A 25,700-nucleotide genomic window follows, 5' to 3' on the forward strand; every position below is an offset into this window, starting at 1 on the left:
GATCTCATCGCCTTATCTAATCTATCTATCACCCAGTAATAGCTGCCCTATTTCTGAAGCTGGGCCAAGGCTATTTCCTCTGTGCCGCCCCCGTAGCTCTGCCTGTTGCGGGCGGCGGCGGCGGGTCTTCGTGCCAGGCGGCAGCTCGCGCGGCTGAACGCCGTCATGTCTGTTGCCGCGGCAACCCCGGCGCTCTCGGCCCCTCCCACCACCTTTGCTTCCAACTCCTTCGTATTTAAAAGGCGCCTGACGCGGTATGAGCCGGCCGACGGCCCGTCGCCGCAATGCATTCTGGGCCTCGGCAAAATGGCTGCCTCCTTGGTGCGCTGCTGCTGAGGGGAGTTGGGCTGTCCGGCAACCCAGGACGTTTTCCTTTTAAGCTTCCCGAACCCCGCTGTCTTGGGGACTTTTCTTCACGCGAAGAGGAGCCATCAGCTGTCCCGAGACGGGGGACACGATGGGACCAAGTGGGCGCCCGTCGCGGCAGCCGGGCACAGGGCAAGTACCTCCACGGGGGTAGGACGTTCCTTCTCGGCCACCGGAGACCATAAGCTCTCGGAAACAGGCCCAGTCCCTGCTCCTGAGCCCGACTGCACCGCCAAGGGCTGGACTTTGTCGTGAGTGAGCCCCCTTTCCCCTGCATCCTCTCCGAGGATAGGGATAGCCGCGCCTGGAGCAGAGGCGACTTCGGCTAAAGCTGCAAGCTCCATCTTTGCTTCCTATTATTTTGTCTGTAATAGGACAGACATCCCGACCCCACATTCTTAAGAGTTCTGCCCTGAACAGGGTACCACGTTGTAAGCCTATCCCGCTCTGACGGTTCCCTTGTGGCAAGAATCCTGTGCTAAGAATCTCCATATTTGAATCCAAAGTAGACCCGCTGAAACTCTGTACACGCCCCTGCAAATGTTGCCTTAACGAGGACTTAGATGAACAGCAGTTCCCACAAAGAATTCCCACTGTTGCTAGAGATACAAGAGGTTCCTAATCTGATTCTCCACCCTGGATAAGAACTTTTGTCACTCAACGTCTCTTACATTGCCTGCAGTCTTTTTGTGTGGTATAAAGCGTCAACTTTAACCTAAACAAGACTACCAAACATCCTGCAACTATAGTAGTATTTACATCTTGCCCATTGATTTGCAATGTTTAGACCACTTGGCTAGATTCCCAATCATATGTCACATTCTTCTACTGAAAATAGTTCTATGCCCATCTTCTAAAACTTTCTTCTGAATGAATATTCATTGATATCATTTCTGCTGGGTTATGTCATAATTTCTGTTGTGACCAAGAACCACATATCTCCCTAATTCTGAAATAATAGTGACAGTGAACTATATCTTATTCCTGAAGAAGGCAACAACGACAACAAAGGATTTAACATACATATCTCTAACCCATGAAGCTAGAGGGTGATAATCCATTTGCTATCAGATACTGTTACTTGTCCCTTGTTTAAGGATTGCAGCACTCCTTAAATTTTCTCATCCCAGATAGGAAACCCCCAGTTGCTGAGCAGGGAATATTGCAACACTCTCTGGAACAGTAGCACTTGCAAATCCACTTTGAAAACGGCTCCTTTCCTGCATACAGCTCCTTCCCAGAAAACATCTTCTGGGAACAAGAATTGCCAGATTCCTTTGTCCTTCCAACTACTTTTTTCTGGACATTGTGTTGGAGTGGAGGTTTCTGATCCTTGGTTACATTAGTTCCTTTTCTTCTGATGGAGTCTGACATGCTGCAGTCCCCCCTCCTAGGGCTTGGGGAAGAAGATGAGTCGGACATGACTGACTGGAATCTGCCCTTGGCCTTCATGAAGAAGAGGCACTGTGAGAAAATTGAGGGCTCCAAGTCACTGGCTCAGAGTTGGCGGATGAAAGACCGGGTAAAGATATATAGTAGCAAATTTTATTTGAAAGGGAGATTCTAATTTTATTCTTTGCTTGCTTGAAGTCTGCACGTTGTCCTTGGGTACACCCCTGGACCTTTATAATTTTGTTTAGCTTTGAATACTTATAAATTGCTACAGTCATGTTGCTAAATTATGCATTTGGTTAAATAATGCTTTAAATTGTTTGTCATTTGTCTCCAGTCTTATGCATGAAAGAAACAAAGCTAGCTGTCTTGGGGGAAGTTCACCTAACAAAAACTGTCAGTGGAAGCCCCCTGAAATTGGCTCAGGGAGGTCATGAGAACCCCCAGAATATTGCACGGGGTGGGCGTGATATACTTGCACAGACAGGATATTCATTATAGTGTGATGCTGAATTCTACCCTTGGTCCATTAGAAAAAAACTCCACAGCTGGGTAATAATTAGGTTACACATAACTGTTTATTTAAATAATTAAAAATGTTGAGGTGTTGGAATCTAAAAAATAAAAGGTAGAAATAAGATGTAATGATAGTGATAGTGAGAAGGCAGATTTTTTTCTATGAGAAAATTAAAATAAAAAGGCCTTACGTGACCCACCTATTTAACGACATCATAAAAGGGACCCCTATCCCCAAAACCTGGACCTCTTCCAAAATAGACTCTATCCCTAAACCTCTCAAAGATAGCCTCAAAATAGAATCATACCACCCAATTTCATTGATAAACCAAGACTACAAGATATTCACATCAATCCTAGCTAACCGCCTAAAAATCTTTCTGCACAAACTAATCACCCCAGACCAGGCAGGCTTTGTCCCTGGTCGCAACATAACAGACCCTGTTAGGAAACCACTGAATCTGCTGGAACACGGCAAAATGATGATCATGTCCCTAGACATCCTTAAAGCTTTTGATTGCTTAGAATGGAAATATCTGTTAGCAGTATTAACTAACATGAAATTTGGCCCCAACTTCCTACAAACCCTCAAACAAATTTGCTCCCAAGCCTTAGCAAAATGTAGAATTAACTATGTGGACTCCAATACCATAGCAATCCAAAGAGGCACAAAAAATGGATACCCACTGTCCCTATTCATCTTGGCCCTGGAGCCCCCCAGCAATCTGACTCCAAGCAGCCCCAGATATGAAGAGTGTGGAAATAAAATGTAAAACCTACAAACTAGGGCTCTCTGCAGATGCCCTGATGGTCACAACACCAGACCGCATAACACAGCAACCACCCTAATTAAAGAACTCAACACATTCGCAATGGTGTCAGGCCTACAAGTAAACTTTGCAAAATCTGAGGCTATGTGCTTCAACACCCCACCCCACCACGCACACTCAAAAGGAATTCACCAGCGTCACAAAGATAAAACACTGTTGCACCAAATTCAGGTACCTAAGGGTTCAAATAACCAGGAACCTCAACAAACTCTACCTCCACAATTACAAGTCCCTGTGGTGACAAATCAACAGAGACTTGAGGAAATAAAACAACACCAACTTCACCCTTTCATACAAAATAGCTATGATCCAAATGATCACCCTCCCAAAACTAGCCTATTTATTCCAAATCCTCCCAATCTGGATTCCCCCAAACCAACTCCAGAAGTGGCAGATAAAACTACACTTGTTTATTTTCTCACACAAAAAGCCAAGAAGAAGCCCCCAATACCTGCACCTCCCTTCAGAAGGAGAATGGGGGGAATCCCCAAAATAGAATCATATTACATTGCCAACCAAGTACGCCACATAATCCCATTTATTCTAGAAGATGAGACGAAACAGTGGGTCCACTTGTAATAAAATGAATAGAAAGAGAAACTAGCTAGTTGACGCTGACATGAAACCCCATACAAAATAATATAAGCCTCATCACCCCACCCCTTCTCTCCCCAACCTTATACCGTACTCAGCACTAACGTCTCACAACAAATGTAACTGATTTGTAAGGAAGACTGTACAACCTGAAAAAAAGAGTCAGTGCATGTAGTTTTGTAAACCAAGAAAATCTTTAATAATAAATAAATAAAAACCTGAGGAGTTCACTCAGCATTAAAGATTGTGTGCTGAATGTGGTTTCTTCGTGTGCTGCAACTGCAGTGTTGTAAGTTGCCACCTAGTTGCCTGGGGGCACTTCTTGTCTTCAGTGGTCATCAGATGACTAGTTAATGATAAAGTTACATTTTCACTATTTATCTGAAAAGTATAGATTAAGCTATGGGTTCTACTGCTATAAGAAATCATTGTCATTTTTATACTACCTGAGCACTTGTTTCATTTATAAAGCACAATTTTAGTAAGCAGATTATTGTACGATCCTTTCATTCTTTGGGTAAAATTGAGGGTACCTTTCAAGTTTTGTTTAACCTTACACACTGAATCTATAGTGTGGGAAATATTTTTGTAATACAGTATAAGAAGATAAAAGCAAACAAAATTTCTTTGTAACATCAACCTGCCAGCCCAAAGAAATGTTGTTGACATTGGAACTTTGCAGCTTGGAACATGCTATCTTTATTTTGGGATATGTGGTGGGTTGTTTTGTTAGAATTTAGGTGACATCAGTGTGAATTGAGTCCACAGATGCAGTTCACTGCTGCTTCTTTTTGCATAGCTTGACTACTAGCTTGCTTCTCTGTGGATTACAGCTAATTCATTTCTGACTTTTAATTGGCATAAAGAGCCTATGATTAGGAAGATTCCCTGTATTTAGCTGTTTTGTTTTATTTCCATTGCCCTTTTATATTTCATTTTCATTGTCTTATCCTTAAGAGTGTCACATGGCAGACATTAACTATTAGTTCAGTACAGTATTTATTTTTTTTAAAAAATATTACTTTAGTCAGTCATGGGTGGATTCATGGATACAAATGCTTAGAGCTGGAGTAGAACTTTGAGTTGATTCTTGAAAACTTTGTTTCTCCTATGTTTATATCTCTGCCACCCATGTAATTGTAGCATTGTAGTTTTTTGTTGAGAAAGGGTCACAACACAGAGCTATTATATAATGGGACACATTGAAACCTATATAAGCTTTGATTTAGGAATTCTCTCTAGCCTTTAGGTTATACTTGAGCTACATTTATCTTTTAGTGAAATAATTAATATGAGACCCTGGTTATAATATTGGAATAGTTATGGGGTAATTTTATATTATGCTCTTTTGCAAGATCAAATTATCTGAGTATTGAGCTAGTTCAGGGGTTGGCAAAGTTCTTGTGGCTTGGGCTGGTTCACGGTCCCGCAGACGCTGTGGTGGGCTGGAGTCTGCATGCACGCACGCATGCACAAACGCTATTTCCGGCACTCCTTCTGGTGCAGAGGAGGCGTGCGCAGCTTCCCATTGACCACAGGAGCTTCCTGCAGCCAATGGGAAGCTGGCCAGCGTTGCAGAAGGTGATCCTCGTTCTGCTCTGCGCCGGTTTAGCGCGGTGTATGGGAGCCTACTGAGCGGGCGTGGGGGTCCATGGACCTGTTAAATGACCCCCATGGGCTGCTTGTGGCCCATGGGCCTTAGGTTGCCGAACCCTGCGATAGTTGATACATTTGGTTTTAAAAATAAGCTATATCCTATTTTTTAATTTGGAATATAATCCAGAGTTTATATAGCACCAATTTGGAAGACACCATTTTTAATTTACTACTGCCAATAATAATTTTAAAATGTTTAATGACACCACTGTTGGTGTTCTGCAGAGAGGGCAGAATACAGATTCTGGGGTTATATAAGAGGTTTTGGATCAAGTGGATCCAAAGCGCTCCTATTCCTTTGGCACACAGCCTTGATGGGGGAGACGAATGCTAGCCTTTGTTGTACTGCTTCCCCTTCTTGGCAGCTCTCTTGATTGGGTGGCTCTATGGCCACAGATTTTTCTTTGCCACCCCTCATTAGATTAATCCTTCCATATGTAATTCTGCATATATAATAGATTCTGAGTAAACCTGTTAGCGATCCAGTGATAATGCTGTAACACTAACCTCATGACAATAAATTGTAATACTTTCTTAAAATGGTGATAGTCACTTTAGCTGTGTTATTTTGCCTGACTGACAAATAACCTGAAACCTTATGGAATAAGTTTTCATTGTGCTGCTGTTTGGTGGCACAGTTCCATTTTAAGAAAAAGTCATTGATGAATCTAAACAACATAGTTAAGTATTCACTACTCTTTGCCCAGAATTCTGTAACTTAGCAGAGGGTTTGCTCTTCGTAGCCTAGATCCAAAGTATCTGTATGCGATCAGAATGACACTCCTTTGATCTATTATTTATTCAAAGAATCTTTTTTTATCACACAGAGTAGGAATTTCACTTTGAATGTGGAATTAAATCTCATAGTTCTGGTAGCAAAGACTTCATTAAAATAAAAGGGTCTTGAATGTGTTGGATTTTTACTGACAAGTTGCTACCAAAGTCAGAGCTTTTAAATTGAGCCACATTTTACTTATATTGATTTTTAAAACAGATCGGAAGCAAAAAAAATCTGGTTGTAGTGGTTTCATTTTAACAATCCCCCCCTCCCCCGCCGGTTGCCTTACTTACCTCCTAAGTAAGAATTAAAATATTCCCTTCATGGGAACAGGCAGACCGTGGGTTTCTATGGGAAAGCAAAAGAATAGAAAGGGCTGTTTTAATGGACTAATAGAGCTGACTGGTGTCTGAATGACACAACATCTTCCTTAGAGCCAACAATAATGGATAGATTTACCTGCCATTTCAGTATCAGAACTATGAATAGAAACCTTCACATTTCAAAAGATTATTGCTGAAGGTTATAATAGTCCTGCTGATTTATAGCCTGACCTTCCTTGCTGGCCAGTACAAGTCTTCCTGTTGTACCTTTGGTTGGGGTTTTTGGGCTTGTTCAAATACTGTTGGCAAGGGGGAGAGCGGTACAACATTTTGTATGGAGGAAGGCAGGTGTTTCTTAAGGATCTTAAGGTTCCTTAAGGTTTCTTAAGGAGATTATATATATATATATATATATATATATATATATATATATATATATATATATATATGGTGCTGTACTCTACCCTTCTCCAGTCAGTGATTGGATAATGCATTGTAGTGCCAGCTTTTCTTCTCCCCTGGTCATAGAATGGTACATATAGGCCACAGCCCCAAGATTAAGAGTCTCTTGCCAGTGCGGTATAGTGGTTAAGAGCGGTAGACTCGTAATCTGGGGAACCGGGTTCGCATCTCCGCTCCTCCACATGCAGCTGCTGGGTGACCTTGGGCTAGTCACACTTCTCTGAAGTCTCTCAGCCCCACTCACCTCACAGAGTGTTTGTTGTGGGGGAGGAAGGGAAAGGAGAATGTTAGCTGCTTTGAGACTCCTTCAGGTAGTGATAAAGCAGGATATCAAATCCAAACTCTATGGTGAACTTTCCTGAGCATAGTGGTTCAGTCTGTCTTTTATATTTTCAAGAATGGGCAACTTGCTGGGCAGGAGCCAGAAAATGGAAAGCATATATACAAATATAGTTTCAATATTGATTGCTTCTTCAGATAAGTGCTTGCTTAGTAAATGGTGAATCTATCAGCTTTGCCATTTATCAGGAGCAATATTTGCATTACCGTCTGTGCTTGAGCATTGCTTAGCTGTTTGTTTTGTTTTGTTTCAGTCATCTGAATGAAGTCAGGAGTTTTGGAAGGCAGTTGCACTTGGATGTCCATGATGCAATTTCCTGAAAGCTAAACATTCTGTGGAATAGGCTTGGCCGATGTATTGATATATCACCCAGGACCGGTATGGGGGGGCAGACTGTGATGGTGGTTTTGCTCAGTGGTATATCACTAGTGAAGCAGCTGCTATTGTCCCATTGCTACCAGCGCAGTGATGGTGAAACAAGCTGCAGCTGGCTGCTGGAGGCAGAGGAACTCAGAGCCGTAGAGGTAGCCCTAATCCTTCTCCTGCTAGTATGCAAGTGGGAGAAGAATTGGGGCTCCCTCAGCTGAGGAGCAGAAGGCTTTGCACTCCCAGGCTTAGGTGCGTGGATAAGACCCTGTCCTTCTGGATGGACGAAGATTTTGCTCAGAGCCTTCGTGCAGGGCCATGCCAGCAAAGATGAAGGGAGCCCTGACAATGGAGCCTGTCAGGTTCCTTCGCAGTGCTTCCTTCGTCTTGCTGGCGGGGGGTGGGGGGGGAGCAAGCGGCCTGTTTCTCCTATGAAAAGGAGGCTGATTGCTTGCTCCCCATTTCTTGCCAGTGAAGCTGAAGGAGCCCTGTGAGGCTCTGTCAGCGACGCTGAAGGAACCCTGCGAACCGAGCCTAACAGGCTCCATTCACACAAATCCTTCCATCTTCACTGGCAGGGAGGGGTTGGTGAGCAGGCGGCCTTTTTCTCCCAAGAAAAGGAGGCTGTTTGACTGCCCCTTGCACCTTGCTGGCGAAGGCGAAGGGAGCCTTGCAAACCGAGCCTGTCAAGATCCGAAGCTGTGCTCCTTCCGTCTTGGGCAGTGGAGGGCTAGCTCAGATGGGGAGTAGGAGCCTTTGTACCCCCCAGCTGAGCAGCAGGCTGGGACCAGCTGCATTGGGCCCGATTTGCAAGGTGCTGGGGTGAAAGCACCTCAACTCGTGCTGAAGCAGTTTCACCCGGGGCCTTGCAGGCTGGGGTGAAGGCAGCTCTTTCAACATCGCAGTTTATCGCCAAACCGTGATGTTTTTGCTGGTGATACACCACAATGCTGAAAACCTAATATCTCCCAGCCCTATTGTGGAATGTGGAGGTTGAAAAAGCAAACCAAGCAGTCTCAAGCAGCTGATTGAGGAATCTAGTGCACATTGTCACCATAGCCACAGTGAGAACTGACCTTTCAGGATACATGTGGCTGTGGACTACCTGCAGAGTCATGTGAATTATTAATATTTTTCATGGTTTTGTTCATTTTTTATGCTCTTATTTAATTCATCAATGCTGAAATATTCGATCTCCTTTTTCTTAAATGTTATCTAAGCCTCTTACAGATTTTTTTCAAGCTCTTTCGGAAACAACTGAGTAAAATGCAGATAGAGTTTATGTGAACATCTTTGTTAATTGAAAATACTCGTTAATGCTTTGTTAAGAATAGAATGTTGTTATTTATTTGGACCAGCATACAAACCTCTTTGACTTGAGTCAGGGCCAAATAGCACAACGTATATGTTTGCCTGATGGAATTGCCATTGTGGATAGAGAAGCCTGGGGAATGTCAGGACTTGCTGGTTTGCTGTAGGATTTGTTGATTTGTCTTGTATCGACACTTTCACTAGAATGAAATTCCTTAAGTTGGGTATAAAGCTTTGCCAAGTTAAAATGGCAGGAGTTCCCTAGCAACTCTTTGTAGTGAAAAGACCCAAGAGGCTCATGGAATGAAGATTCCTTTAAAAATTCTGTATTCTATTCCAGGGACCTCTGAGATGTTAATTATTTGGGAGGGCTGGATGGAAAAAGAGATTGGACTTTGCAGCTTCAGCAGAACCCATCCTATTTTCGCTGTCCTTTTTTTAATTCAAAAAAATAGCCCTGTCTTATGCGTTGCGATAAACTTTGTAAGCATCTTTGATATCCATTGACTGGCTTTGTGCATGGTGCCGTGAAATCATGTTAACTAGGAATTAGTGTAACAGAACTAAACTGTCAGACTTCTTATTATGGCTTGTTTGAGTTGACAAACTAATAAAAGGTATCATATGAACACTGGGGTGTTAGAAAAAAAGACTTCAGATAATTAGGCTGTAAAGAAATGAAAAGCTATGCTTTATGGAAGCCCTAGAAAGAAAGTTTTTAAAGCACACATAAGGCAATGAGGTATCAGAACACAACTAAGCCTGTGTGGTGGTTTAACCAGCAAGGGTTAAGACTGTTCCTTTGATAAAGGACAGCTATTATTTGTAAATGATGTACTGGTAACAGAGTTGGAACAAAGTAAGCGCTGCTAAATTGAGTATTCTGTTGCAAAATGAATTACAACTGGCTATCACTGTAAATAGTTAGGTAATGAACTGAGTAAAATATTAACTGACTGATTAGGTGACTTGATCACGTATTTGTTAATATATAAAAGCAAGTTTGCATTTCACCCCAATCTGATGAGGGCAAAGGGAGATAATGTGTTGGAGAGGTATAGTCTTCCTCCTTCCACTTCCAAAGGCAGCTTCTGAGTTTCAACTGTCTGTGTCCTGCCACTGCTCTGTGTTGCACACCTACTTCCCCCTTCCTTGTGTTTGTGTATCTAATACCATATACAGTGGTACCTCAGGTTAAGTACTTAATTCATTCTGGAGGTCCGTTCTTAACCTGAAACTGTTCTTAACCTGAAGCGCCACTTTAGCTAATGGGGCCTCCTGCTGCCGCCGCACCGCCAGAGCACGATTTCTGTTCTCATCCTTAAGCAAAGTTCTTAACCTGAAGCACTATTTCTGGGTTAGCGGAGTCTGTAACCAGAAGCGTATGTAACCTGAAGCGTATGTAACCCGACGTACCACTGTATAGCTATAGGTGTGTGGTGTGTATGTTTGTTCATGACACTTTGGCTATTGCCATTGCTGGCATGCAGCTCTTGGAGAGGTGCCAAACCTTCAAGTTGAGCCATGGGCTGAAGAAGATTAGTCACCCTTCTCTTAGTCAAGCCATTGTTTCTGCAGCTCCTGTCCAGATGTTGCACAGACAGCTGCTGCCTCTGCTGGAGGTTGATCATTGGTTTTGTTTTAAAAATGTAAAAAATCCATACCTGGTCCCAGCCGGATAGTTCTTTTTATTCTGCCTACGAATAATGCTTGCTATAAAAGGAATTGCATTCAGGAAGTGTTGTGTTAACAACTAACTGTAGAACCTATCCATCTGAATATGCTTTTAAGAAGGAATTTTGCTCCAGAATGTTGCCAACATTTGAGTCATAAAGTATAAATGCATTTTCTTATTTGTTAGGGCTATTATATCTGGAAAACTATTTCAGAATCTGTAAGCAGCAGCTTTCTTGTTGCCTCAGCTTGTTTCCTTGAAATTATTATATTTCAGCACCTTGGAAAAAGGAATCAGATGAAAGGATGTACGAAGTGAGTAATATATAGTGAAGCAGAACGATTTATTTTGAAGGAGTTAAATAGCTGTAGTGTGGAGTCCCATACTCTCTCTCTGTGTGTGTGTGTGTGTGTTGGGGGTGGGGAACACAGAAGGGAAATAACCCTATTAGTCTTCAAGAACAGCCAGCTAGACTATTGCTTATCCATGCCAGTTTGGTGTCAATTTTCAGCAAAAAATGCTGCTTTAAAACACATGGAACTGAGGAATAGACAATAAATACTGGCATGCACAATGCTGGTCACAGATCAGGCACTTGAAGTGAAATATTGAAAGATAAGGCAGTGTTAGGCCACAAAGGAAAAGTAGCAAATAAATGGGGGCGGAAGAAAATATTGTTTGGCAGCATACTTTCTCTAAGAAGAATTATTTGTGCTTGTCATCTGTCTCAATGGGCAGATCTGTCATGTAACAGGCAGGGTCCCCCCCCCCGCCCTTGTGAGGTTTTAAGTAGCAGTTTTCCCAGTATATTATTACTTGCAATATGCTAATATTCTCCAACAGAGTGTTCTCTTAGACTGTCTGAACTCATACCATTCTTGTTTAGCAAGATTGCTTAATAGATAAAAACCAGTACAATAAGCACTTCTAATCCTTCCTAGCAGATTGCCCAATACTTGTGTTCCACAATGCACACATGTTAACCTTTGAAATGGCTCTTGGTTTCCAGTATGATGGGTTTTATTGGTCTTTCATGACCTGAATGACTCGTCATAATGATTAATCTTTATTAACACCCTCCCTACCATGCTTGCAGTCTTTTTGCTTTGGGTTATGCTTTTCAATTATGTAAAAGAGTGCAATATAATCCTATTCTATCCATATCCGAGTACTGATAGGAATTTGCCCAACCTCCAAACGGACCGCTATGTTGGATACACAAGAGGGGATCCCCAGCAGACAGCGGAAAAACTTAGTTTGGAATGCCTCTAAGAGAGTAAGGTTTTTAAAGCTGCAGATCTGGGATCCATATAACAATTGTGATAGTATTTTGGCAGCAAAGACCTTCGCTGATCTGTGACCGTATTAATAAATTCATTCAATCCTATTCTAGGGGTGGATGGAGTAATTCTCCCTGAACTGGGTTTGTCACCTGGTAATAGGATTATTGGTGATAGTGTCCCTTGCATGTCTGGCCAGATCTGTGGAAAGGGATAGGTAGAGTCAGCTCTGCCCCCCTCCCCACTGTGATTCCTTTTAAAGACCTCAGACCTTTTTAAAACAAGTAACCTGCCTTTTGTAGTTCAAGGGTTGAAGTAGTGAAAAAGACTAGTAGTGGTGGTGGTTATAAATGAGATTTACTGAATTATTTGTATTTTTGTTTAATTTAGTAACAGAAACTGTTGCCCTTTTTAAAAATAATGTGTTGAAGGATTTTAAGAGACTTTATGGGCAGAATATAGGATCTGGGCTGCCTTTCTTTCAGTATAATAAGTCTGGTATAGTTTAGCATGGAAACTGATAAAAGGGGTGAGGATTTCCCTACTCTTGATTTGTCATCTTCACAAGACTAAAAAGTGGGATGCTAAATTGAGTCAATAATATTTGGAGGATGCCTTGGAAGTCAAAAGACATCTAGCCTGATAAGCAAAACAGTTAAACAAAAGGAACTAGTAGAGGCAGCTCACTGTGTTTCTTATCATTTGGAAATCTGAGCAGAATACAAGATTGGAAGAAATGTTGACAAAGGGTTGCTTGACAAAGGTGAGGGATTCCTGATCAGGAAGCGTTTTGCCTAGCTTTGTACAGGGAAGCAATTGTGTAGAAATGGCTTAAAGAAATGAATTGACCTTTCTTAGATGGCCTCGTGAGTTTAGTGGTGAGCAGATCTCCCAGATCCAAGACTAGCACATGTGACTCTTCTTTTTACTGTTTTCTCTTCCTTGGGCTCTCCAAACTGGTTCCAAGGTGCCTCTTTTGAGCCATGTGCTGCTGAAGGTGATGCAGATCTTCCTGCTTGCTTCAGAATTTGAATCTGATGCCTGAAGAAATACATTCTGTGTTCACTCACTAGTTTCTAACATATTTACAGTGACTGTAGCTGCATAAACTGCATACCTTCTGTTGTATCCTAAAGTTGGAAGTGCAGGTAACTGTAGAAGGCATTATAGACAGTCTGCATTTTGAAACTGACTGTGGGAGAGTAATGTTCATACTTGATCTCAGGGTGAGGAGTATGTGGTATGAAACACCAGCTAGCTGGATCTGATTCAGTTTATGTTGATCTCCAAGTGTTACATTTTTTTATTCATCTTTGGATGATGACTGTAAAATATACTCACGGAAGATGTCGTCAGAGTGGGTCATCCTTGCACATTTCCTGTTTACAATTTGCCACTGTTTGACTCAAGCTGGACAATTTTGTGTGATTAGAAGAGAATCCATGTTCTAGAATGTTGAGGTTTTATTTATTTGTGGGATTTACATCCCACCTTTTACCATGAGTGGCTTCAAGGCAGTTCACAGTGATAAAACATAATGAAAAAAGCAACAACCAGACAAATCCAACATTGCGCAAGCAGACTTCCCACAACCCTGTGGAGCAGACTATGCAGGTACATGGGGGCTGCAGGGGGAGGAGGGGACTCCAGTCATGAGACTTCACTCATGAATGAGCTTGCACAAGGACAACTTTGGATATAATAAGAATAAGCATTTAGATAATAATAAGCCACAGTCACATAGAGAACAGCAGCACACTAACAGATAAAACCTATTGCATCCATTAAATAACCATAAATACAAAGCATGAGAGAAAAGGATAGCCTTTGGAGCCTAAAAGCTTGCCTTAGGTAAGACAAGCACTAAGCTTCGTTGTGATCCAGCATTTATTAAATGCATGCTTGTTTTCCCAAGCATTTGCTGATTCTTAATATCAAGCTTTAAGTGATTCCCCCCCCCCCTACTGTGGCTTTTGTATTTATAATCTTAATGTATTTATGTTGATTTATTATAGTATATATGCCCATGTGGCTTGCTTTTTTTTAATGAAGGGCAAGATTCGAATAATTTAAATCAATAAATGGAAGTTAAGAGATGGAGTCAGGTGAATGGGTTACATAATTTTCGGTGTACCTACATAAAAGTACCGTATTTTTTGCTCTATAAGACTCACTTTTTCTCTCCTAAAAAGTAAGGGGCAATGTGTGTGCGTCTTATGGAGCGAATGCAGGCTGCGCAGCTATCCCAGAAGCCAGAACAGCAAGAGGGATTGCTGCTTTCACTGCGCAGCGATCCCTCTTGCTGTTCTGGCTTCTGAGATTCAGAATATTTTTTTTTCTTGTTTTCCTCCTCCAAAAACTAGGTGCGTCTTGTGGTCTGGTGCGCCTTATAGAGCGAAAAATACGGTAGCTTCTTTTCCCACCTACCTGAACTCAAAAGCTGATGTCTTCAGAGGCCCTTGTTCAAGTGCTATCTTAACGGGTAGGGAAGTTCATGTGGAAGAAGTCAATTCTTTGAGCATCCTCACTCCAGGCTGCTTAGGGAATTAAACTTTAAAACCAGCACTCTGAATTGTATCCAGAAACAAATTAAAAACCACTGATGATTTTTTAAAACACTGGATTTATGCTGTGGGCAGCATGTGTTAGCAAACTATCCACTGCCTTCTGCACTAGTCAATCTACTAGTGGTAGATTTAAGAGTGGCTGGGGAGGCCCAGCCAGATGGGTGGGGTATGTATGTATGTATGTATAAATTATTTATTTATTTATTTTCCGAATAAAAAGCTTTCTTAAGGGCCAAAATGGAACACCCAAAATACCATTTCCTTCATTTGAGAATTCTTTAAAAACAGCACCTCTTTCATGTCTAGAGCTTATCTGGATTTCATTACGGTTCATTGGGGCATTTCTCTATCTAAAAATCTAGGGAGGTTATAATTTTATTGCATAACATGCAGAGTATGAATGACTACCTAAAATAGTTATGCCTGTGCAGTAGACCAAAACACTTCCTTCTTTTACTTCCTAGAGAACTTTCTTGGTTTATAATTGTGTCTGCTGCTCTAGACTACAGTGAATGACCATTTCTCAGAAAGCTTTGCGCTGAAATTTGCAGGATTTTAATGAGTGGTATTCTGGATATTAATATGATTCAGGATGTGTTAGAGCTGCTTAAGCTTTTTATGAACAGTGACCTCTTCACATCCTGAAGAAAAGTTAAGTTCCTCTGCATCTATTGCATAGTAACAGTTTTTTTCTGTAATATTTAGGCACAGTTTTATACTTAGAAAACATGCAATAGACATATCCCTGACCGTAGATTATGTTGATTGAGAAGGGAAAGTTAATAGTGTTTTCAAGTATGTATACAAATGCCTTTCAAAGACATAGTCTTTGAAATATAGGGGTATGTTTTCTGCATCATGAAGTAGCTCGAAGGTCTTGAATCCTGAACACATTTATTAACTTGGAAGTAAGTTCCATGATATCAGTGAGACTGTGTGAGCAGGCTTGTGTATATACATACACCTTTTATTATCTCCTTACTGTGACATACAGTTTGATGACTTGTAGAGGAACATACGTTGACTTTTTCCATACTGTGTCCGAAGTAATATCTAGTGACTTGAAAGCTCTGTCCACAGTGCTTGATCTGCATTGACACTCTTCATACATGCAGGCCATCCCTTGATGTTGCATCCATCACATCATGAATGTGTTTCTTTGAATTTAGCAATACTCCATGGTAAATGTGTTAAGGACCAGGATGCAGGAGCTGGGATAATTAAAGTATGCTACTCTTGTAGTGGAATGACAAATTATTCTCAAGGACAGCTTGATGTTCCTGAAAGCTCATTGCTAACATGGCACCATGTTACATGGCACAAGTACTTTCTCCTGAAGTTCTCGCATTACATTCCTTGTTTCATACAAAACCTTCAGTATTAATCTGATTTCCATTTTAAATTGGCATAGCGACATAAATGAGCATTGCCATATTAAAACTTCAAGAAGAAAGGACACTGCATATGTAAGACGTTTATTTATGTGCTGTAGAATTGGAGTTATGTGATTTCCATTGTGACCTGTGATCTGAAATAAAGTATGCCTTTTTTTTTTACGGAGGCTTTGGGTATCTCAGTTCAAGTGAGCAGATGTTAGTGTCTTAAGAATATTGATTTTCATTTATATTGTCTTCCCTGAAGGTCCTCACCTGTTGGTGATAGAGATAAAAGTGAAAATGGAAGAGAAGGGCATTTGAAACAGTTGATATAGTCCTCCACCTTTATTTGACCTGAACATGCACATGAGTGTCCTCTCAATTGAACCCTAATCCTCACTCCCCTGTTCTCTGACATTTCTCTTGTTTTACTTGTTTCAGACAATAACATCTTCTTCAACACAATATACATGTACCATTTTATTCCTTTCTTCCTATTTTTACTGTAGCCTAACTTCAAGCTTCCTATATTTTCTGTTAAGGCAGATTTAGCTTCTTACTATGAAATAGCACTGCCCCTTTCTACATTTATGTGCTTAAGCTCCAGCTGATACTGATTACGGAATAGTATATGCCTACATGTGCAGTGTTATGCTATTGATACAGATTTATTGGTACAGATTTCCCCTCTTCTCAGTTTGATACAATCAGTATTCTATGCCATCCTTACTATGCTTTACAGTTTAGCTGAACATAATTTCAGTGGTGGTACCTCGTTATTTCTCTAATTAGTAGCTATTATTATCTTTGTGGTGGCTTATAAATTCCAAGCCAATTCATGGTTTGTCCTTGAAGTATCCTAACAACAACATTATGAGGCAGCTTAAGGATACTGCATTAAATTGTATAATTAGTCCTCTTCCACAATAGCATAATTTTAGGACAAGTCTATAATTTGCATTTGTTTTTGCAGTTGGTCCAACATTGATCTGTTCCTTGTTTATAGATCTTATATGATCATTCATATATAACCATTTGATAAAAAGAATTTTATAATAGTTATGTTTAAGCTGAGCCTTTGATAAAAATAAATGACACATTTCTTCTGAAATTGAAATGTAAACTGTTCCTTCACAAGTAGTTTAGAAATCTATTTCCTCTAAATTTGTCCATGGTTTGCAGTAGATAATATATTTTAGTTAACAAGCCTTTCTTTACAGCAACTTCAAAAACTATATGTAACTTCATGAAAATTACATGCAGGTAAGATGGCTAATTGGTGCAAGTCCTTTGTTGTGTTCTAATTTCCCATAATTGGCTTGTGGTGATCAATAGCTTGCTTTCCCTTACTGTATAGGATTTGATAGAAAAGCATGCAAAGGCAGTTTTACATTAACTGGAAGAGAATATTAACATTATCTCAACACTTGAATTTGTTTTACAAGTGTTTCCTTTTAGGTCTGAGAGTATGAGATAAAAAATATTGAACCATCTTCTATTGATGGAAGCATGCCAGCTTTTCATTTAAGGGGGTTCCTTTGATACACACGCAGATTCTCTGTGGCTTGAAAGTTTGCATCAGCAGGTGAAATGGGAGACTAGTTTAATAACAGCAGCATCCTGCTCTCTCTCTCACAAAACCATTGAATTCACACCTAGGTTAAGAATAATGATTCTTAACATTATTATCAAATCTAATTCGGTAATGTTGGATAAATTAGCTTTTTCTAACTTTTGGGCCATTATTAGTAATATGATTAGTATTCTATATAGCTTATATCCATGTTACTAAGAAGTTACCGTATTTTTCGCCCCATAGGACGCACCGGCCCATAGGACGCACCTAGTTTTTTTGGGGGGGGAAATAAAGGAAAAAAAGTATTTCCCCCCCCCAGGCGCGGGGCTGGGTCGGGGGACGCCCGAGCTTCCCCCGACCCCAGCCCCCAGAACAGGCAGCTCTCCGCAAGCCTTGGGAGACCGGCGCGACTTCCTGCCGGGCTCCCACGCTTGCGGATATCTGCCTGAAGCCCAAACCAGGTCGGGGAACAGCGGGATGGCGACGCTCCGCCTCCCCGCTGTTCCCCGAGCTTGTGGGGCTGGCGGTGGGGAGAAGCGCGCTTCTCCCCGCCGCCAGCCTTCAGACCAGGTCGGGGGACAGCGGGATGGCGGCTCCAAACCAGGTCGGGGAACCGAAGCCCGGGGCGCGCTGTGCGCACTGACCCCTCTCACTCTCCAGGCTTCAGCGAAAGCCTGCATTCGCCCCATAGGACGCACACACATTTCCCCTTCATTTTTGGAGGGGGAAAAGTGCATCCTATAGGGCGAAAAATACGGTACTTCTGGGATGATTCTATGGCCCAATGGAGATAGCATCTGCAGATAACTAAGAAACCACTTATAGGAATCTGGCATGGACCCAAATAACAGCTTAGGGCCTAGGTGCTTACAAAGGTGAAGAGGTTAGCTATTTCAAGGTTCCTATCACAGAGGAATTTAGAGGGTTTTTTAAATGTAAATAACTAACCGTTGTGCAATATCATAAACTACCTTTAAACTCGACCTTAAAAAAACTCCAGTTTGTGTGGTACCGGAGGAAGGAGTGACTGTTATGGAAACATTATTATTATTTATTAAATTTGTTTACCACCCTATACCTGCAGGTCTCAGGGCACTTCACAAGATGAAATCACAATATAAATGCACAAAATACATTATCAAAATAAAAACAAAAACAACCAAATAGCAACCACCCCTCCAACACATTTTAAAAGGGCATTGGATGTCAGCCAGCCAAAGGCTTGGTTAAAGAGGAATGTTTTTGCTTGGTGCCTAAAGATGTAACAACAACAACTTATTATTTATACTCTGCCCACCTGGATGGGTTTCCCCAGCCACTCTATAATGAAGATGCCAGGCAAACCTCTCTGGAGAGAGCATTCCACAAATGGGGAGCCACTGCAGAAAAGGCCCGTTTCTGTAGAAACTCTATAGGCTTTTGGGTACACAAAGCGTCTTTGGATCCTGGCCTTTGTAATGATCAGTGCCAGGCCTTTATTAAATTATTGCAGAATGTCTATGATCTCAGTAGTGTAGTTCCTAGTTTGGTAGGAATGGGGAAGCATTATTTTTTAAAAATTTGATCTATTTAACTGAATCAGTACTAAAAGAGCTAAAATAAAACTTCCTTTGTTACCTAGCAGTACCTTTTAAAAAATGAGTACACATAGTAATTTGTCCACTAATTTAAAGTAAGATTCTGATTTGCACAGAAGATAGATATTTTAGAACCAAAACTTTTTAGAAGATTTAATTTTTATCTATTAAAATGTCTTTGGGTATTTTTTGCTAGTGAATACAAGTCAGCACTGGATGTGAGACATGGTTGTTGGATTTTGCTGCTGTAATTGCATTATGTTCCTGCTGTACTAAATCACTGCAGCTCATTAGTAAAAGCAAGCCTGTATTAGTCATAGACCATCACACTTTCTTTAGTAAGAATAAACCGCCAAGTTGTAATGTACTTGAGTGTTAATTAAAAAGTGATTAAGCTATAATGTTGCTTGCCTTCTTGCTGGCTTGGGCGGGCATTGACTCTTGGGAAACACTGTAGCAAAAGAGAAAACATAATAGCTGTGGTGACAAACACTTTAAATTCTTGAACCAAGAAGTCTCAGGAAGGTTTTTAGAACCAATCTCTCAGCTGCCTCCAGAGTTTGGCATAGAATTTCAGATATGCTCTCCAGTGAATTGCCTTTCCATCTTTTTATTATTATTAAAAAAAGAGCTAACAAACTATTATTTTTTTTCAATAAATAATATTGTTTATTGATTTATAAAAGAGAAATTATGCAGGTGAATTGACGTTGCAAAATGTTCAAAACAAAGCCTTTCAATACCATACATGGTTCAACCCAACCAAAAGGTAAAGAACAGAAAAAGAATGTTAAAATGTTTTTTAAAATCAATAAATTTATAAATTTTGATTCATGTTTGATTCATTGGTGTTCCTTTAGCTAATTGTGAGCCACTTTTAGACTACAACTCCCATCAGCCCCAGCTAGCATGGCCAATGATCAGGGATGATGGGAGTTATACTCCAGCAACATATAGAGACCCATGCTTGGTACAGAGTGCATTCAAAGGATCCAAGAGTTAGTTTCAGTGTTCAAGTTCTCCTCTCTCTCTCTCTCTCTCTCTCTCTCTCTCTCTCTCTGATCTGCATTTTACTAGCAAGTCATAGGGTTGCATCAAACACGGCTGGTTCACTGGTGCAAGGAACTTTCAAGCAGTGAGACTTTTGTTTCCTCTCCTGTCCCCTCCAGCCCCCTTATGCACCCTAAAAATCAGCTATCAGCTCTGGAGGTTTGATGGATGTACAGGTGGAAGCAGAATACAGTACAATAAATGGCAATTTCTTTGCACCAATGGAGCCTGCTGGCTCAGCATTGGATACATTCCACAATCTTTTACAATCAGGTTTAGTAGATTTTTAAACTAAGTGTGACTGTGGCACAGTGATGCCTTTTACTATTGAGTTTCCAATCGATGGCAAATTAAAATTTGCATACTTGATGCAGCTATAGAACCTGCTATTATACATTTCCATTCTGGCCTTTGGAACTGAACAGCGGTTAGTTTATTATGGTGTTATTGTGCCATTACAGTGTGTTTTTTGTGTCTACAATTTAATCCCATGATTCTTGCGCCATACCTGTAATTTATAGCTGTTTTGTTCTCCTCCATGCATTTCTCTCTTTTGAGAGCAGAATTGTGGCTGTTTGTTAAATGATGGTTTTGATTACAAATAAAGCACTTGTAAAGCTCTTTCTGCAAATTTCCAGTAAGCGTAGTTGGAAACTTAATCTGTATTCTAGCAAATATTACCTTCATTTACTGTTTTGGAGAACTATATAAATGTATGCAAGAAGGTTATGAAAGTTTCAAAAAGTGTTCCTTTTTTTCTGTCAGGGCATAGCATTTGTTTGTTAATGTGACAATAGTTTAAAAGGAAAATGAAATTCATCTTTAATAATCCTGTAGTAATATATCCTTGATTTGGAAAGATCTTTCACTGTCAGCTGAGTCACTCCTTTTGATGCATCCTGCTGTGTGAGTGCATAAATGAATCAATTACATTGACATTATTAAAACAACTTTGTCACAAACTAGAGCTCATTGCAAATAAATCATAATGTGTATTTTGCCATTATTTTCAATTTGACAGTCTAGAATTAAGGCAATATTTTTAAAAATGCTGTGCAGCATGGGATCACCTTGACAGAGTGTGAAATCACAAAGGGAGATCTGCAGCTCATTCAGGCTTTTGCATGAACATGGAATTGTTTAGATGACATTTGTCATTTGTGTCTAATTTGCAATTGTTTCCATGCTAAGGTGGTGCTGTGTTGAATTGAGTATACTATTAAATTGCAAAAAGAAGGATCACATTTCTGGACATAAGTAATAAGAAACTTGTTTTCACACATTTTTGGTGCCGATATAAGAGAGGGCAATTCATAGCAATGAAAGGGCATGTCTGACTGGCTCAGGGTGGGATTTGTCTGACTGGCTCAGAGGAGGAGAGTGGAAAGGATGCTGCCAACAGGGAGGGCCTGGAGAGGACACCCTCCCCCTCCTGCTAGTTCCCTCTTCTGGAGCAAAGGGTTTCCCTTGCAGTGGGAGACACACACCCCACGGAAAAGTGCATGCGTCCAATCTCATAGGGAGAAGGAGTCTTGCAAGTGAGCGCATCATCTCTTGCCTTTAAAAGCTGGTGAGGGGAGCATGCCCATCGGTCAAGACATCATCATAGGTTTGGTTCAGTTTCAGACCCCGATGTTCTTCTTGAACACTTAGCTATGCTGCTGGTGATCTGTACCTGTACTGGTAAGCCTTGAATAAAGCTTTATCATAAATTTATAAAGCTCTGTCATTGCATTGCGATGGGAGCCAGGACGCTTTAGGGTACATCTTAAATGAGTAAAAAGTGATTATATGTCCATATGAGTCCGCTAAACACTTCAGTTGCTTATCTTAAGTTTATCAGTAGACGTTATGGGTTTGTTCACATCCATGCTGTGAAACAGCAGTAGGGTACTCTTATCAGTAATGTAGTTCTCATTAAATCAGTTGGCAGTACAGAAGTCAAGTATATGAGATGTTGGCAGTTCTGAACCATGTATGAGGAAGAACAGGATACAAAAAATTTAAAAAATAAGTAATAAGCTTTACTGCTGGAGTAAAATACAGCAGTATGAGAATATATGTCCGAACACAGTTTGATGTAAATAAATATCTTCATACCTCATACTTTTTTCCTTTTTAATCCTTGCAGTGTGGTTTCAAATTGATATGTAATCTGTAACAAGGAATGATGGTTGGTAAATATTAAGGGGCTTCAATTTTCTGGGTCATACACTTAGAGGCTCAGATCCTGTACAGACCCTGAAGTTTGTGTCACCTTGGAATCCTGAGGAAAGGTAAAGGTAAAGGACCCCTGAACGGTTAAGTCCAGTTGAATTCAATTTTGGGGTGTGGTGCTCATCTCCACTTTCAGGCCAAGGGAGATGGCATTTGTCCACAGACAGCTTTCCAGGTCATGTGGCCAGCATCACTAATTCACTACTGGTGCACAGAACACACTGATGAGTGCCAGAGTGCACGGAAACGCCATTTACCTTCTCCTTGCAGCAGTACCTATTTATCTACTCACACTGGTATGCTTTCAAACTGCTAGGTTGGCAGGAGCTGGGACAAAGCAACAGGAGCTCACCATGTTGAGCAGATTCGAACAACTGACCTTCCGATCGGCAAGCCGGTTGGTTTGGACCACAGTACCACCCATGTCCCTTCCTGAGGAAAGGGGGAGGTTATGTGTGGTGGTTATATTTTCAATATTTTTGATTGTTCCATCTGATAAACAATTATAAATTGAGGTGAAAGGATATCATTCTCTCAGGGTTCAATACACATTGGGCTATAATACGTGGGAATAATTCCCTATTTGGTGCTGCTGCTCTGCAGGTAAAGGGAATTGCCTTGCTGTCACAGGTTAGGATATGAACAGACTGGTTTTAGAATTTATCAAGGTCAACAGCCTTGCTGTGATACATTGGTTTTTGCGGTGTTTGTACCGCTGGAGGACATCTCTGTCAGGAGCCTCTCAATCTTTGGTTTTTTTCTTAGGCTTGAATTATAATCCAGGCAATCTTCTTTCTCAGAAGAAATTGCTATTCACCTTTGGGCAAGTGGCAGACTATGCAGCTAATATATTTTATCTGCAGTACCTTTTTGCTGCTGCTGCTTCCTTCATTGGACGGCTTGCTGTATGGCTGGATAATAGTGGAATACTGTACGCCTTTCATTTGTATTGCTTTCCTCACTATTGACTAAGCTACTGCTTCAATATCTTGATAGCTTGATTCTGTGGATTGTTCCCAAAGGTTTCAGTATTTGCGCAATAGTTAAATTGATGAAAAAATGTCATTCTCTTCTTTCATAGTTTCTTGATTTTTGCCTCAGGTATGTTTTTCTCTGCATTTGTTGTTGTTTTTTAAAAAATAGTTATTTGCCTAAGGAGAATGTGGTTTTGTAACTACATCGAAGATAAAATAGACAGATTTCTTATTTCTTGCTGAATGAGTTGCATATTGGAAGACAATCATTGGAAAAATCTCCCATGACACTCAAGTTTTCTAACCAAAAGTTATTACTGTAAACTGAGTGTCTAGACCATGTTTAGAACTAGAAATGCCTTCAGTCCTGAAGAGATTAGCCAGACCCAGCAGTAAATTAGTACGAAAAGGATTAATAGGGTGGTTATCCATGTTACTTTTAATACATGGGCAATAAGCTCAAAAGCTTATCAATGTGTATGCTCAGGTTGAAAAACACACTTTTAAGAGGCGTGTGAAGAACAGGTAACATTTTTGTATGGTCTGAGACTATGTGAGAAGGGCCTCTGGTAGCCCTTTAAAAAAGCCTATTCATATTCCTTCCTATTCATAGTGTTTTTCTGGTAGTTCCCTGGTACAGATCACTTAGTTGAGAAGGTTGCCACTCTTAAGGACCAGTGGGCACCTCTTGAATTTTGAGAAAGTGTCATGGATACTAGTCACAGAATGGCTCACAGGGACCAGTGGTACAACACAAAATTAGAGGGAATACAGTCATTGCTTCTTCCCCAGACAACTTCATTTTATTGTGGGAATTCAATAGGGTCCTACTTCTTCAGTATCAGAATTTAAGCATCAAATACAATTATTTAAACAGAAAAAAATATATCTAAAAATGACATAGCTGCTAAGCACGATTTGAAACCAACATAAAACCAGTAGGGAGTAATTCAGTACAAGAATCTAAATGTATACCACTTCACTTAACCAGTGAAGAACATAAAAAAACAACCATTGCTTTGAATTGTGTTCATAAAATCATAAAATCATAGAGTTGGAAGGGACCCCAAGGGTCATCTAGTCAACCTCTCCTTAAAAACCTCCAGTGTCTGAGAGTCCACAATGTCCCAAGGGAGTCTGTTCCACTGTTGAACAGCTCTTACTGTCAGAAAGTTCTTCCTGATGTTTAGTCAGAATCTCCTTTCTTTTAACTTAAATCCATTGGTCTTAGCCTTCACTGCAGGAGAAAACCAGCTTGCTCCATCTTCCATGTGACAGCACTTCAGATATCTGAAGATGGCTATTATATCTCCTCCGAGTCTCCTCTTTTCCAGGCTAAACATACCCACTCCCTCAACTGTTCCCCATAAGGCTTGGTCTCCAGACCCTTACTCATCTTTGTTCAGAAATGGGTGAGCACTTGGTGTCTGTTCCCTGCTTTTCTCTGTACCATGGTCTGGCTTCCTGTCATCTTCTGTGTGCAAGCAGCATAAGAGTTGAGCTAGTTGGGGCAGAATTTAATTCAAGACTATAGCATTTCGTTCTGCTTTACACTACCACGTGCATTCCCATAGGGCTAAATGCCTGTACATAACATACTTCACATTTATGTGTGTTAAGATAGAATCAGACTTTGTCCAATTTTTCTTTTTCTCTGTTGCACAATAAAGCTTCTAAACTGAAATACCTGGTAACTGTGAAATTGCTTTCTCCCCTTTCCTAAGGGCTGTTCAGTCCTCTGGGAATTCCTGTAAAGTGCTGATAGAAGGAACTGCTTCAGAAATCATGAAGCTTCCTTCTGCATCCTAGAAAGCATTACTTGAACCCCTTGATAACATAAAATGAGGAAATGTGAAACATGCATAACGTCCATGATAGCAATGCATTTTGATCAACAATTTGCCTTGGGATGTAGCCCCTGTGCTGACGTGTTTTGCAGCAAGCTTTTTGGATGTGGGGAGAGGGAGGAGATAGTAGAGACTGCAGGGTTTTTACTCTAAAAATACATGGGATTCTCCCTGTTTGGTCCCTCCAATTCTTTCTTCATACAGTCTCTCTGCTGTGTGCTCCAGTTTCTAGCTTTCTCTATAAATTATACATTTGTATGGCTTCAGCTTTGCTGAAAGTTTTTTTCCTGCTCTGAATCTTAATGAGCACCCCAGGGATGTGGAGATCCAGGTGGCTTTCCTCTAGAAAGGCATGGGAATGCTGAGTACTATTTATGTAAATATTTGTGAGAGGAGGTCCCTTATATATGCGACTTTAAAATAAGGAATTGTGGTAAACAACAATCAAGGAATGATGCCATCCCAGAAATAAGTTTAGGGCAACTTTAGAGTGTTATTAATGATTGATCTTTGATTTTTTTCCTCCCGCTCCTTGCCCTGGATATATCAGAATGCATGTATTTGATCCAAACTTTCTTCTGTTGCCATTGAATTAGCAGCCCTAGGCAAGACAGAGATGTGAAGCCA

At 40.7% G+C, this 25,700-nt stretch overlaps 1 protein-coding gene across 2 annotated transcripts in view; it reads left to right on the top strand.

Moving 5' to 3' along the window:
• Window positions 1-273: 273 nt before the first annotated feature.
• RPTOR (regulatory associated protein of MTOR complex 1) overlaps window positions 274-25,700 on the top strand; it is a 304,516-nt gene continuing 279,089 nt past the window's right edge. For both annotated transcript variants that reach the window (XM_083598574.1, XM_083598575.1), the window contains exon 1: window positions 274-1,888. In XM_083598574.1, coding sequence (XP_083454700.1) covers window positions 1,727-1,888 — 162 coding nt within the window. In that variant the 5' untranslated portion in view covers window positions 274-1,726. The remainder of the gene's footprint in view (window positions 1,889-25,700) is intronic.

The sequence above is a fragment of the Podarcis filfolensis genome (assembly GCF_964270895.1).
Source record: "Podarcis filfolensis genome assembly, chromosome: 2".
Classification (NCBI taxonomy): domain Eukaryota; kingdom Metazoa; phylum Chordata; class Lepidosauria; order Squamata; family Lacertidae; genus Podarcis; species Podarcis filfolensis.